The sequence below is a fragment of the Helianthus annuus genome, chromosome 9 (assembly GCF_002127325.2).
Source record: "Helianthus annuus cultivar XRQ/B chromosome 9, HanXRQr2.0-SUNRISE, whole genome shotgun sequence".
NCBI classification, from domain to species: domain Eukaryota; kingdom Viridiplantae; phylum Streptophyta; class Magnoliopsida; order Asterales; family Asteraceae; genus Helianthus; species Helianthus annuus.
Window position 1 is genome coordinate 174,865,023 of NC_035441.2, and position 14,398 is coordinate 174,879,420.

At 34.0% G+C, this 14,398-nt stretch overlaps 1 protein-coding gene and 1 long non-coding RNA gene across 45 annotated transcripts; one reads left to right on the forward strand and one right to left on the reverse strand.

Annotated features, from left to right (window-relative positions):
• The first annotated feature begins 1,476 nt into the window (after nt 1–1,476).
• On the forward strand, nt 1,477–10,124 carry LOC110879684. Of its 44 annotated transcripts, none has more exons than XR_004867923.1 (19): nt 1,484–2,048; nt 2,490–2,561; nt 2,747–2,838; nt 3,309–3,374; nt 3,488–3,550; nt 3,740–3,854; nt 4,557–4,644; nt 4,722–4,769; nt 5,277–5,367; nt 5,489–6,512; nt 6,955–7,026; nt 7,212–7,303; nt 7,774–7,835; nt 7,953–8,015; nt 8,198–8,319; nt 9,022–9,109; nt 9,187–9,234; nt 9,741–9,831; nt 9,954–10,124. It is a non-coding gene; the product is annotated as an uncharacterized LOC110879684 (long non-coding RNA). The 44 variants fall into 44 exon arrangements; XR_004867924.1 differs by having other exon boundaries at nt 3,309–3,370; nt 3,733–3,854; nt 7,774–7,839; nt 8,205–8,319; XR_004867920.1 differs by having other exon boundaries at nt 3,309–3,370; nt 3,733–3,854; nt 9,035–9,109.
• Nucleotides 10,125–13,025: 2,901 nt separating this feature from the next.
• On the reverse strand, nt 13,026–13,529 carry LOC110876799 (probable calcium-binding protein CML45). The gene has a single exon (XM_022124960.1). The coding sequence runs from the start codon at nt 13,527–13,529 to the stop codon at nt 13,026–13,028; it is 504 nt and encodes a 167-aa protein (XP_021980652.1).
• Between the last annotated feature and the right edge of the window lie 869 nt (nt 13,530–14,398).

The window sequence follows — 14,398 nt, forward strand, 5'->3', positions numbered from 1 at the left end:
CTCCGCTGCCACCACCCGCCACCCGTCGCGACCACCATCGACTACCATCGCTGCCACCACCATCGCCGCCACCTGCCACCGCAGACCACCACCAACCCCGACCATCGCCGCCACCACCGCTAACAACCATCACCCACCGACCACTGCCACCCACCACCACTACCACCGACCATCGCCACCCATCGCTGCCACCGCCACTAGCCGCCACCGATCACCGCCACCACCCATCGCCGATTTAATTCATTCCTCTTTTTTTACCTACCAAACAACACAAGGTAATGATTTATTTCTTTTCCTGCATGGTAACCAAACAAGACTATGGAATGTAATGATCCATTTCATTCCCTTGTCTATTCCATTAACTCGTCCATTTCATTCCCTCATCTATTCCATTACGTCATACCAAACAGACTCTAACTGAATTTTAGAGGTTGTTTGATAAAAATTAGTGATTAATTAGAAGCTAGTCACGATTTTTACAATCATGAAAAATACATTGACAATATCTATTTCGAATCCAAATTCTAAAAAAACGAGCAAGTCTATTTTCTTTTCATCACGGTTGGTCCAGTTTCTAATAGCTTTCTACACAGATGTGAGATGTCATATCTGATGCAACTTCAATAAAATAACTATAACAAACTAAATATTAATATACATCTCTTAATTGTGTTGGTTATAACTACTTTTCCCTAACAAATGAAAAAAATTTGATCGGGATAGAAAGTGAAATCAAAATTCGCAATTGCCATAGAACAACATTGAACCATTTATTCATTTTATTCGAACCTAAATTAATTTAATTATTTAAGTATAGGAATATTGGATTTTAAAAATTCAAACTATTTGTTATTAGCCGCTAACAGTTCCAACTTCAAAAATAACTATTGGTAGTCCCAGCTATTAACATTTTGGCCTGCAATGGACCCTGACTAACAGAACTCTAACTTCGTTAGTCTCCGGTTACCAGAAAAACGTTTTTGGCCGGAAAACTAAACCTTTTCGTCCCAAACCTCTTTGTAACCATATTACGGATCTTTAGTAACCTTTTTTCTAGTAAAAGCCCCAATTATTGAAGTCGCCGGAAAACTTCTTTTAGGCCAGAAAACTCAACTTTTTGGCATAAAAACTCAACATTTTCGTCCCAAAACCATTTGTAACCTTAGATCGGACCTTTAAAAACCTTTTTTCTTGCCAAAAACGGTTTTCCGGCGACCGTAGACTAACCGCTTTAGGGTTCTATTAGTCAGGGTCCATTGGTGGCCAATATGTCAATAGTTGGGACTGCCAGTGATTATTTTTTAAGTTGGACTATTGACGACAAACGACGAATAGTTGCAATTATTAAAATCCAATATTAGTATATGCCATTGGGAAAAAGTGATCGAGAGTGTGAGTGAAGAATTTATTTATACCTCGATCTATAATGGAAGATGGAACACCCTTTCAAGTATCTATAAAATTTAATATAAATTGTAATTTTTGACATACTTTATTTGTTAACATACGGAAATCATCAAATATAAAGTTTATTTTGGTTAGAAAAAATAGAAAGTAGTATGATTATGATATATGACAAAATCTATTATGTATATTAAAACAATACATTTTGGTGCCACTTGGCATAATTTTAATCCACTAATTGCCACCTGGCAAGTTAATACTCCTCTCAATATTGTTTTAGGCGCTAAACCTTTTGTTTCTTACACACGCTTCTTTTTTCAATTCTTTGTAACCCTAATAAGCATCTCAGTCTTCCCATTCTCTCTTCTTCCTCTTCATCTTCTTTCATCTTCTTCCATTAAACCATCTTTGTTCCTTATCAACACCTTTCATACAATGGCATTCAAAATGTCGACGAGGAGAGCTCCGATTACCCTTTAATCCACCGCCTCTGACCCGATTTCAATGACACCTGACTCTCAAAACCCTAGATTGCAACTGGAATCTTGAGATAGGTTAGAACGATGGCTATCGGGAGCCTCCTGTTAGGCATTTTCAAAGTTTCAAACGGATTGATCGCCGGATCTTCCACTCTAGGGTTTCAGGTATATTTTTATTCTTTTCTTATTTCATAATACAATAAATTTACTTTTGTTTCATACAAATCTTTTGGTATGAGAGTTTGGTGATTGCTTCGTTCAGTGTGTTAACTTTGAGGCTAAATTTTGCTTTCTTTCTTTGGTTTTAATCAATGTAGTTAGGGTTAGTTAAGTATTTAAGATTTTTTGTGATATGTTTCATCATTACTTGAAATTGTAACGGATTTTGAGTGAAGGAGTTGAGTTCGCTGCATTTAGGGTTTCAAACTAACTAGGTATCCTTTTCATTCAACTCATTTTTTTTCAAATAATCTTCAGTGTATGCCATATTTTCTGTTTTACTTACTGCACATAAGTAAATTTTTTAGCTAGAAGATGCTTTTTGATGTTTACTATGTTTGAATTGTGTTAGTCAACTGAATATATTGGTGATTTTGAGGTTTTCAGATTGAAAGATTGTATATTTATAAGGACCCCTTATCATCGCTTCTCTGGTCCTGAAAAGTCTCTAAGTTAAAGGTAATTTTCATTGATTTTCAATATGGATTATGTATATTTCTGTGATTATGATTTGCATGTAGTTGTTTCTGGCATTGTAATCGAGTTAATAAATTGATAATTAATTTTGTTTGAACACCATTTGTTCTATGTATTTTGTTAATCTAATCCCAAATTTGTTGTCTTCCATTGATCGTCGCCTCCAGTTACAGGTTTCTGGTATGTGGTCCCGGAAGAAGAAATCTCAACCGATCATCTTTTCAACGCCGAGCACCACTTCAGTTGATTGATAAATATTGTGAGTGGGTTTGAATTTTTTTTATAAATTTGTTAAAATTAGGACTACTTATTGTTATCATGAATGATGATTTGAATTTTTTTGTTTTATTTCTTTTTGTTATGTGTTAAGGATGGATTTTATGTTTCATCTTTGTTGCTAAATATTAGATCATATTGCATATGCACAGTTTTTCCGGTTGATTGATATCGGTGCTATAAATGTAAAGATAGTTTTGTGCTTGCCTTTCATTTTAACGTGTTGTTTGTCGAATCTGATGGGGATGGTATTCACATATATCATGACATCATGTTAACTGGGTAAATATTATGTAATTGTTCTGGTATCGATGCTATAAATATTATGCTTTTGGAGTTTAATTGAGTATATATGAAGCTAATTTTACTGGTAATTTGTGTATGATTTAGTTATGTGATTGGAAGCAATTTAGTGTTCTATGTGTCATACTTATGAAGCTTTATGAATACCAGTTTGCTTTTGTAGATTGGGACTCGGCTCGTGGATGTTACAATCATCAGGCCAATACCCACATGTCAGTTAAGAAGTTATTGTGGAATGCTATTCTTCTTATACTGGTCTCTATTTATATTATTACATGGAATATGGATAAGTAATAGTATTAAGTAGTTTTTAAATTTTTTTATTTCAGCTACAACGTTTAGAAGAAAAACGCCAAGAAGCAGAGGTGTGGGCAATGGAGCTTGAGAAACAGGTATACAATGAAATTTATTCACAAATAGTACACTGGCTTGATGACCATACAGTTAAGTAGGCTTCTAATAAGTTTAATAATGCAGCATATCAAACACTCCTCTATAATACGTGTAGTTTCTTAATTTTATTTTAGATAGCTTCATATATGTTCCAACTCTTTTCCCCTCACATTCCACTTAGTAATCAGTCATGAGCCGATACAAGATCGACATCAGCGCCCATTCAAGTCCGTCAAAGAGGCGATTGCCCTCTTCGGTGAGAGGGTTCTCGCTGGCGAACTTTCTGCCAACAAACGCAAAGAGGTAAGTGGATACAAATCAGTGTCTTAATATATTTTGATGAAGATGATTATTTGTTTTAGCTTTTATTCACAAAACTAAATATAGAAATCTATTTTAATGGCATACATTATATGGTTTAGAACAAATTTGAATCTATTAATACAGTTTACTCGTGAGAAATCAAAGTCTTAATATTTTTTTATGATAAAGGATGATGACAGGAGGAATGAGTTAATTTGTTTTTGCAGTAACTACAAAAATTAAAAATATAAACTGTTTGGCATGAGATATGATTTGGGGGTGGTGTTATGGTGGTGTGGAGGGGTGAAGGTGTGTAGACAAGGAAATAGAGTGAAAGGGGAGGGAAAAGGCATTTTAGTTATTTCACAGCCACTTAACTAGACAAACTAACCCCCATCCACGCTAGGGACTATCCGATAACGAATTTGCAAAACTTGGGGACTATAGCTGTAATTTTAAAAAAGTAGGGACTATAGGTGAAATCTGGGCAAACCACAGGGACTATTCGGGCAATTTTCTCTCAAACTTTTTTAATACTTGGGTTGGCATCTTCGTTACGCACCGGTCTTAATATCCAAGTGTCGAAGTTCTCATCCACATGAAATTTAGGATAATTCTATTGACACATTTAAAGATGGTTAGTATCATATGTTGGTAACAGTTTTCTCTTGATTTTTATCTTCTAATGACTTTTATATTCAGATGAATCCGATAGATGGTCTGATTACCTCACAAGGGCATTTAGATGAACTTCTATGGAATTTCGAAGGAAGCTTTGTTGTATTCCCAGGTGTGACAAACTTTATTTCCTTTTGTATGGTTTTAAATTTCACACTAAATTGTAATGAGTGCTTAAATGATTTGTAGGTGTGATTGTAGAGCCAAGCTTTGTTGGCTATAGGACACTTTTCAAAGGTGATCATTTTATGAAGTTATGGTTGTATATTTAGTACTGGGCTTTAGTTAGCAATGGATATTAAACTACTTATATTAGATAAATATGGTAGTGGAATAGAACAACACATGTATACTAGAGAGTTATGAATTTCTATTACATTTTTTCTATTTGTAAGTATTAATTCTAATTACAATTTTTTATTTTTTTTTTAATCAACTTGTCATGTAATTTTATTCAAAAAATCTATTAACATAACGTATTATATAAGCCCGTGTATCACACGGGTAACTAACCTAGCGAGTGGGTTTCAATTGATTGATAAATATTGACGAAGCAGTACGTTTTTAGGATATTAGACTGCATATATGTTAAAATTACTATAGGTAAGTTGTTTTATGATATATTATTATATATCATTGTGTTTTAAGGGGTATTGAACTATTGCCTAAGCTATCAGCTAGAACGGATAAACTTTGCACTCCTCCGTTATCTTGATCATATTAAAATTGTTATTTTGTTTGCAGGTAATGCATCTATCTTCAACTAGATGATATTATTAGTGGTCAAGAATCTTTATTTCAAATACTACAAATCAACTATACTAGACTAGCTGAGGTGAGAATGGTTCTACCTATTTTTTTATCGTTATTTACATGTATTTTCAAATAATCTTGGAAAAAGGCCCAGAATTTATTAGTCACTTTAGGCCTCTAAAAAGCTTGAGCCGACCCTGCAGAAGATATCCATCTGGCGACCCTTAGACGTGAAGCTTAACTTTGGAAAGGCCTAGAACAAAAATGATGATTTACATGGGCTTCAATGTCAGTAGATATTATATGTTTGTATTAAGCCACCCGCGAAACTCGCGGGATCTTAGGCTAGTTTAAAATAAAGAGGAATGTTATTTTAGTCAATTTTATCCAATATTCTACCTTCATCATCTCTCTCTAACTTCAAAACCCACAATCTTCAACTTTTTCTTCACTTTCTATCTCAATAATCATTACATTATAGTGCGATTTTCGTCATTAATCAATGATTCAAACCATGGTTGCAAAAGTCGCTAGGCGCCCCCTAGTCGGATTCGGGAGTACCCGGGAAGTACTCGGCTTAGGCGGAGATTACTCGGGGAGTAATTATGGAAGATGGAACACCCTTTCAAGTATCTATAAAATTTAATATAAATTGTAATTTTTGACATACTTTATTTGTTAACATACGGAAATCATCAAATATAAAGTTTATTTTGGTTAGAAAAAATAGAAAGTAGTATGATTATGATATATGACAAAATCTATTATGTATATTAAAACAATACATTTTGGTGCCACTTGGCATAATTTTAATCCACTAATTGCCACCTGGCAAGTTAATACTCCTCTCAATATTGTTTTAGGCGCTAAACCTTTTGTTTCTTACACACGCTTCTTTTTTCAATTCTTTGTAACCCTAATAAGCATCTAAGTCTTCCCATTCTCTCTTCTTCCTCTTCATCTTCTTTCATCTTCTTCCATTAAACCATCTTTGTTCCTTATCAACACCTTTCATACAATGGCATTCAAAATGTCGACGAGGAGAGCTCCGATTACCCTTTAATCCACCGCCTCTGACCCGATTTCAATGACACCTGACTCTCAAAACCCTAGATTGCAACTGGAATCTTGAGATAGGTTAGAACGATGGCTATCGGGAGCCTCCTGTTAGGCATTTTCAAAGTTTCAAACGGATTGATCGCCGGATCTTCCACTCTAGGGTTTCAGGTATATTTTTATTCTTTTCTTATTTCATAATACAATTAAATTTACTTTTGTTTCATACAAATCTTTTGGTATGAGAGTTTGGTGATTGCTTCGTTCAGTGTGTTAACTTTGAGGCTAAATTTTGCTTTCTTTCTTTGGTTTTAATCAATGTAGTTAGGGTTAGTTAAGTATTTAAGATTTTTTTGTGATATGTTTCATCATTACTTGAAATTGTAACGGATTTTGAGTGAAGGAGTTGAGTTCGCTGCATTTAGGGTTTCAAACTAACTAGGTATCCTTTTCATTTAACTCATTTTTTTCAAATAATCTTCAGTGTATGCCATATTTTCTGTTTTACTTACTGCACATAAGTAAATTTTTTAGCTAGAAGATGCTTTTTGATGTTTACTATGTTTGAATTGTGTTAGTCAACTGAATATATTGGTGATTTTGAGGTTTTCAGATTGAAAGATTGTATATTTATAAGGACCCCTTATCATCGCTTCTCTGGTCCTGAAAAGTCTCTAAGTTAAAGGTAATTTTCATTGATTTTCAATATGGATTATGTATATTTCTGTGATTATGATTTGCATGTAGTTGTTTCTGGCATTGTAATCGAGTTAATAAATTGATAATTAATTTTGTTTGAACACCATTTGTTCTATGTATTTTGTTAATCTAATCCCAAATTTGTTGTCTTCCATTGATCGTCGCCTCCAGTTACAGGTTTCTGGTATGTGGTCCCGGAAGAAGAAATCTCAACCGATCATCTTTTCAACGCCGAGCACCACTTCAGTTGATTGATAAATATTGTGAGTGGGTTTGAATTTTTTTTATAAATTTGTTAAAATTAGGACTACTTATTGTTATCATGAATGATGATTTGAATTTTTTTGTTTTATTTCTTTTTGTTATGTGTTAAGGATGGATTTTATGTTTCATCTTTGTTGCTAAATATTAGATCATATTGCATATGCACAGTTTTTCCGGTTGATTGATATCGGTGCTATAAATGTAAAGATAGTTTTGTGCTTGCCTTTCATTTTAACGTGTTGTTTGTCGAATCTGATGGGGATGGTATTCACATATATCATGACATCATGTTAACTGGGTAAATATTATGTAATTGTTCTGGTATCGATGCTATAAATATTATGCTTTTGGAGTTTAATTGAGTATATATGAAGCTAATTTTACTGGTAATTTGTGTATGATTTAGTTATGTGATTGGAAGCAATTTAGTGTTCTATGTGTCATACTTATGAAGCTTTATGAATACCAGTTTGCTTTTGTAGATTGGGACTCGGCTCGTGGATGTTACAATCATCAGGCCAATACCCACATGTCAGTTAAGAAGTTATTGTGGAATGCTATTCTTCTTATACTGGTCTCTATTTATATTATTACATGGAATATGGATAAGTAATAGTATTAAGTAGTTTTTAAATTTTTTTATTTCAGCTACAACGTTTAGAAGAAAAACGCCAAGAAGCAGAGGTGTGGGCAATGGAGCTTGAGAAACAGGTATACAATGAAATTTATTCACAAATAGTACACTGGCTTGATGACCATACAGTTAAGTAGGCTTCTAATAAGTTTAATAATGCAGCATATCAAACACTCCTCTATAATACGTGTAGTTTCTTAATTTTATTTTAGATAGCTTCATATATGTTCCAACTCTTTTCCCCTCACATTCCACTTAGTAATCAGTCATGAGCCGATACAAGATCGACATCAGCGCCCATTCAAGTCCGTCAAAGAGGCGATTGCCCTCTTCGGTGAGAGGGTTCTCGCTGGCGAACTTTCTGCCAACAAACGCAAAGAGGTAAGTGGATACAAATCAGTGTCTTAATATATTTTGATGAAGATGATTATTTGTTTTAGCTTTTATTCACAAAACTAAATATAGAAATCTATTTTAATGGCATACATTATATGGTTTAGAACAAATTTGAATCTATTAATACAGTTTACTCGTGAGAAATCAAAGTCTTAATATTTTTTTATGATAAAGGATGATGACAGGAGGAATGAGTTAATTTGTTTTTGCAGTAACTACAAAAATTAAAAATATAAACTGTTTGGCATGAGATATGATTTGGGGGTGGTGTTATGGTGGTGTGGAGGGGTGAAGGTGTGTAGACAAGGAAATAGAGTGAAAGGGGAGGGAAAAGGCATTTTAGTTATTTCACAGCCACTTAACTAGACAAACTAACCCCCATCCACGCTAGGGACTATCCGATAACGAATTTGCAAAACTTGGGGACTATAGCTGTAATTTTAAAAAAGTAGGGACTATAGGTGAAATCTGGGCAAACCACAGGGACTATTCGGGCAATTTTCTCTCAAACTTTTTTAATACTTGGGTTGGCATCTTCGTTACGCACCGGTCTTAATATCCAAGTGTCGAAGTTCTCATCCACATGAAATTTAGGATAATTCTGTTGACACATTTAAAGATGGTTAGTATCATATGTTGGTAACAGTTTTCTCTTGATTTTTATCTTCTAATGACTTTTATATTCAGATGAATCCGATAGATGGTCTGATTACCTCACAAGGGCATTTAGATGAACTTCTATGGAATTTCGAAGGAAGCTTTGTTGTATTCCCAGGTGTGACAAACTTTATTTCCTTTTGTATGGTTTTAAATTTCACACTAAATTGTAATGAGTGCTTAAATGATTTGTAGGTGTGATTGTAGAGCCAAGCTTTGTTGGCTATAGGACACTTTTCAAAGGTGATCATTTTATGAAGTTATGGTTGTATATTTAGTACTGGGCTTTAGTTAGCAATGGATATTAAACTACTTATATTAGATAAATATGGTAGTGGAATAGAACAACACATGTATACTAGAGAGTTATGAATTTCTATTACATTTTTTCTATTTGTAAGTATTAATTCTAATTACAATTTTTTATTTTTTTTTAATCAACTTGTCATGTAATTTTATTCAAAAAATCTATTAACATAACGTATTATATAAGCCCGTGTATCACACGGGTAACTAACCTAGCGAGTGGGTTTCAATTGATTGATAAATATTGACGAAGCAGTACGTTTTTAGGATATTAGACTGCATATATGTTAAAATTACTATAGGTAAGTTGTTTTATGATATATTATTATATATCATTGTGTTTTAAGGGGTATTGAACTATTGCCTAAGCTATCAGCTAGAACGAATAAACTTTGCACTCCTCCGTTATCTTGATCATATTAAAATTGTTATTTTGTTTGCAGGTAATGCATCTATCTTCAACTAGATGATATTATTAGTGGTCAAGAATCTTTATTTCAAATACTACAAATCAACTATACTAGACTAGCTGAGGTGAGAATGGTTCTACCTATTTTTTTTATCGTTATTTACATGTATTTTCAAATAATCTTGGAAAAAGGCCCAGAATTTATTAGTCACTTTAGGCCTCTAAAAAGCTTGAGCCGACCCTGCAGAAGATATCCATCTGGCGACCCTTAGACGTGAAGCTTAACTTTGGAAAGGCCTAGAACAAAAATGATGATTTACATGGGCTTCAATGTCAGTAGATATTATATGTTTGTATTAAGCCACCCGCGAAACTCGCGGGATCTTAGGCTAGTTTAAAATAAAGAGGAATGTTATTTTAGTCAATTTTATCCAATTTTCTACCTTCATCATCTCTCTCTAACTTCAAAACCCACAATCTTCAACTTTTTCTTCACTTTCTATCTCAATAATCATTACATTATAGTGCGATTTTCGTCATTAATCAATGATTCAAACCATGGTTGCAAAAGTCCCTAGGCGCCCCCTAGTCGGATTCGGGAGTACCCGGGAAGTACTCGGCTTAGGCGGAGATTACTCGGGGAGTAATTATGGAAGATGGAACACCCTTTCAAGTATCTATAAAATTTAATATAAATTGTAATTTTTGACATACTTTATTTGTTAACATACGGAAATCATCAAATATAAAGTTTATTTTGGTTAGAAAAAATAGAAAGTAGTATGATTATGATATATGACAAAATTTAAAATAAAGAGGAATGCTATTTTAGTCAATTTTATCCAATTTTCTACCTTCATCTCTCTGTAACTTCAAAACCCACAATCTTCAACTTTTTCTTCACTTTCTATCTCAATAATCATTACATTATAGTGCGATTTTCGTCATTAATCAATGATTCAAACCATGGTTGCAAAAGTCGCTAGGCGCCCCCTAGTCGGATTCGGGAGTACCCGGGAAGTACTCGGCTTAGGCGGAGATTACTCGGGGAGTAATTGGTCTGGGAGATCAGTACTCGTGCCTCGGCAGCCTACCTTGTACCGAGTACTCGGGGAGTACTCGGAGCCTAGGCCGGACTTTTACAACCATGATTCAAACACTCAATCAACGTGTTCTTCAACTTTTTTGAAAAAACTCAATTAAATTTCATACAATATCTCATTTTTTCCTGTGAGTTTAAAGCGAATCACTCGATTCGTTCGATTCGATCGCTGATGAGTGTTTCTAACATTTAAATTTCGTCAATCGTTGAAGAAATCTGAAAAAATCGGCTTCAATCTATGTAACAAATTTTTGAATTGCATTTTTACGATCTGGGTTTTTGAATTGAGTTATTGCGTTTTACAAAGTAATCTTGACGGGGATCCGGGGGCAGAGCCCCTGGCTGGGATAACGGCCATGAGGCAATTACACCCCCAAAAAACAAAAATTCGTAGACCGTTTTTGATCTCCTACTTCCTGGTTTAGACAATTCACAGAGAGAACATACCCTACTTTAATGTGTTTTAGAAAAACACATTTTGAAATGTTTTTAGTTCATTGCGTTTTGGGTAAAAACACATTTTTATGTGTTTTTCGTTCATTAGGTTTTAGAAAGAACACCTTCTTTTGTGTTTTTAAGCCATTGCGTTTTAGAAAAAAGATATTTTTATGTGTTTTTTGGTCCATTGCATTTTAGAAAAACAAATTTTGAAGTGTTTTTAGTCCATTGTGTTTTAGGTAAAACACATTTTTATGTGTTTTCAGTCCATTGCGTTTTAGAAAAAAGACATTTTTATGTGTTTTCTAGCCATTGCGTTTTAGAAATAAGTCATTTATTTGTGTTTTTTGTCCATTGCGTTCTAAAAACACACATTTTGAAGTGACATTTCTTTGTGTTTTTGGTCCATTGCGTTTTAAAAACACACATTTTGAAGTGTTTTCAGTCCATTGCGTTATAGGTAAAACACATTTTTATGTGTTTTCAGTCTATTGCGTTTTAGGAAAAAGACATTTTTATGTGTTTTCTGGCCATTGCGTTTTAGTAATAAGACGTTTCTTTGTGTTTTTAGTCCATTGCGTTTTAGAAAAAAAAAATCATTTTTTAACCTTTTTGTCCATTGAGGTTTACGCAATTGGGTTTTCGAAAAAACAAATTTGAAAATATAGTAATAGCATACTCGTTTTAAAGATAAAAACGCTCATTTTTTGGTGTTTATAAAAAAATAATGTCGTATAAAAGAGTTATTAACGTTTAATAAATTGGAGGGAATTTGAGGAGAGAGAAACTGTTGCTCTGTATTGAGTAGAATGCCCCTACACAAACCCATGCACCTCCTTTTTTTTTCAACTTCACTCATTTAATCTTAGTCATTGATTAAATCAATTGATTGTCAAGATTAATTCCTAACCTTTCTAGCCAAAAAACTTTCTATTATATTCTAACCCTGTTAACATAATTTTATATTTGTTTTAAGATTAAAAATGCACTTCATAAATATCTCTAAATGGTAACAATCAATAAGACACTAATTATATGTTTATATTTATAGTTATAATCTATAAAAACGAATCAATAGCTAAGAATTGTGTGCTATCTTCGTATGCAAGTCGAGATACATCATAAACAGTGACAGAACTTGAACGAAAACTTAGTGAAGGCCAGACTTTCAAAATTCAAAATGATTGGGCCAGACTCTTAAAATCCAATATTTTACATTACAAAAAAAAAATCAGAAATTTTCGATAACTAACACTACGAACCAAAAAACGGTGGGGGCCGCGACATCCCAGACCCCAGTAAAGCTTCGCCCCTGATCATGATGTTGTGAGTAATGGGTTACATGATGCCTTAATCTTACTCACTATGCGTTGGTTATGATGGATGTAAAGGCACATCTTAATCATGTTTAGCACGTCTTAGATATTGCATAATGACACGATTATTTCATTTAGTTAGTTACAACATATATTACATACTCACTTTTAAAACGCATATGGTATATCCAATCTTCTCCATGACTTGTTAGGCATAAACCACCTTTGCGCATCTTTTCTACTTTAACGAGACGCATAATCATGTTAATTTATGTTACGATGAAGTCACTAAATGTTGTTCTTTGTACCTAAAGCCTAAAGGTATAAAGAACACGTGTATGTACGAGCTATAAGTTACACAAAGACCACATTAAGAACATGCACATACAAAACATATCGGTATTACAACAAGCATATTCAAAAAACAAACAACAATAAAACCGGTCAAACAAGATTTCAAAATTTAAAGAAAGCTATCTTCAACAACTTTCAAGAAATCTCTAAAACTAATCTTACCATCTTTATCTGCATCATATCCATCAATCATTGTTCCACAATCGCGCTCAGATATATGTAAAAAACCCATACCATAAAGCACATTTTGTAGCTCTTTCGCATCTATGTACCCATCGTTGTTCTTATCAAACACGCTAAACGCTTGTTTGACTTCATCTAAGCTTGGTTCGTCATCAACAAACAAACTCACCATTTCCTCCAACACGATAGTTTCCCTTTGATCATCAGGATCCCAAAACGTTCCTAATCGTTCCATCATAGTCTTTGGATTCACTCCCAATGCCTTCTTCTTACCCGTGCCATTCTGGACACTGTCAAAGTTCGTGACATGACTTCCTTCGTGTTGTAGAGCCGCCGTGCAAGTGGTGGTTGGTGTAGCGACGATAAACTGAAAAAGAGGACGCGCAATCGAATACAAATCATGTAATAAGATAAACCATTCTATACACATGTATGATACAAACAAATACATGAAAATCATTGTGTTAGTTTCTACTAATCTATGTTTGTTAGTATGGATGATTCAGAATGAAGTATGAGTGACGATCCTTTGGTTTTTGTAGGAGAAGTTAGGAAACTTTGTAGAAAATCTGTACACGACTATTCATCAAGTTGTTAGCCTTAGAGAGCGACAGCATTATTGATTTTTAGAACAATGTGAGCTTCCTCGTAATATCGTGCGCAATAAAATACGAATAAACTTGGGTCCACGATTAATGGTTCTTAAATTTCGGTTGACATATCATATGGCATATATACACCAAGCATATCATGTAAGAAAAGTAAAATATTTTGTCTTTACTCTATAATTTCTACATCTTTTCGTATACAAAATAAGAGGAATAATCGTATTGATAGTGCCCGTATGGAGTTGATATATCAATTATCTTATTTTATGTTTTTTAACTTGTTTCTTAACCTTGTCATGCATACTGTTGATACAACAAACACAGGACCAAGGATGGTAGCTTAACTGGTCAGGCAAAAGGGCTGAAGGGTTCAGTTTTGCCTAACGCAGGTCGCGGGGTCCCTCCACGTTTGCAAAACGTGGAAGGAGGTTCACTAGTATGATTGAGATATTTGCTTTGAAGTTCTTTCTTCGAGACTAGCTCGAATTCAGAAAAGAAAGCAAATGAGATGAATTTGATGAAGAGTACTTTGGAGGTGACAAAGAACTCTTGAATGACAAGAGATTAAGGAATCTCTGCTTTTCGGAATGTCTAGGAAGTGTCTTCGAGCTGTCTTCTTATAGTGGAAGACACCTCTCGAAATGGTATGGACTATACTAGTGGAACCTGTTTGCTTATGGAGGGTTTCCCC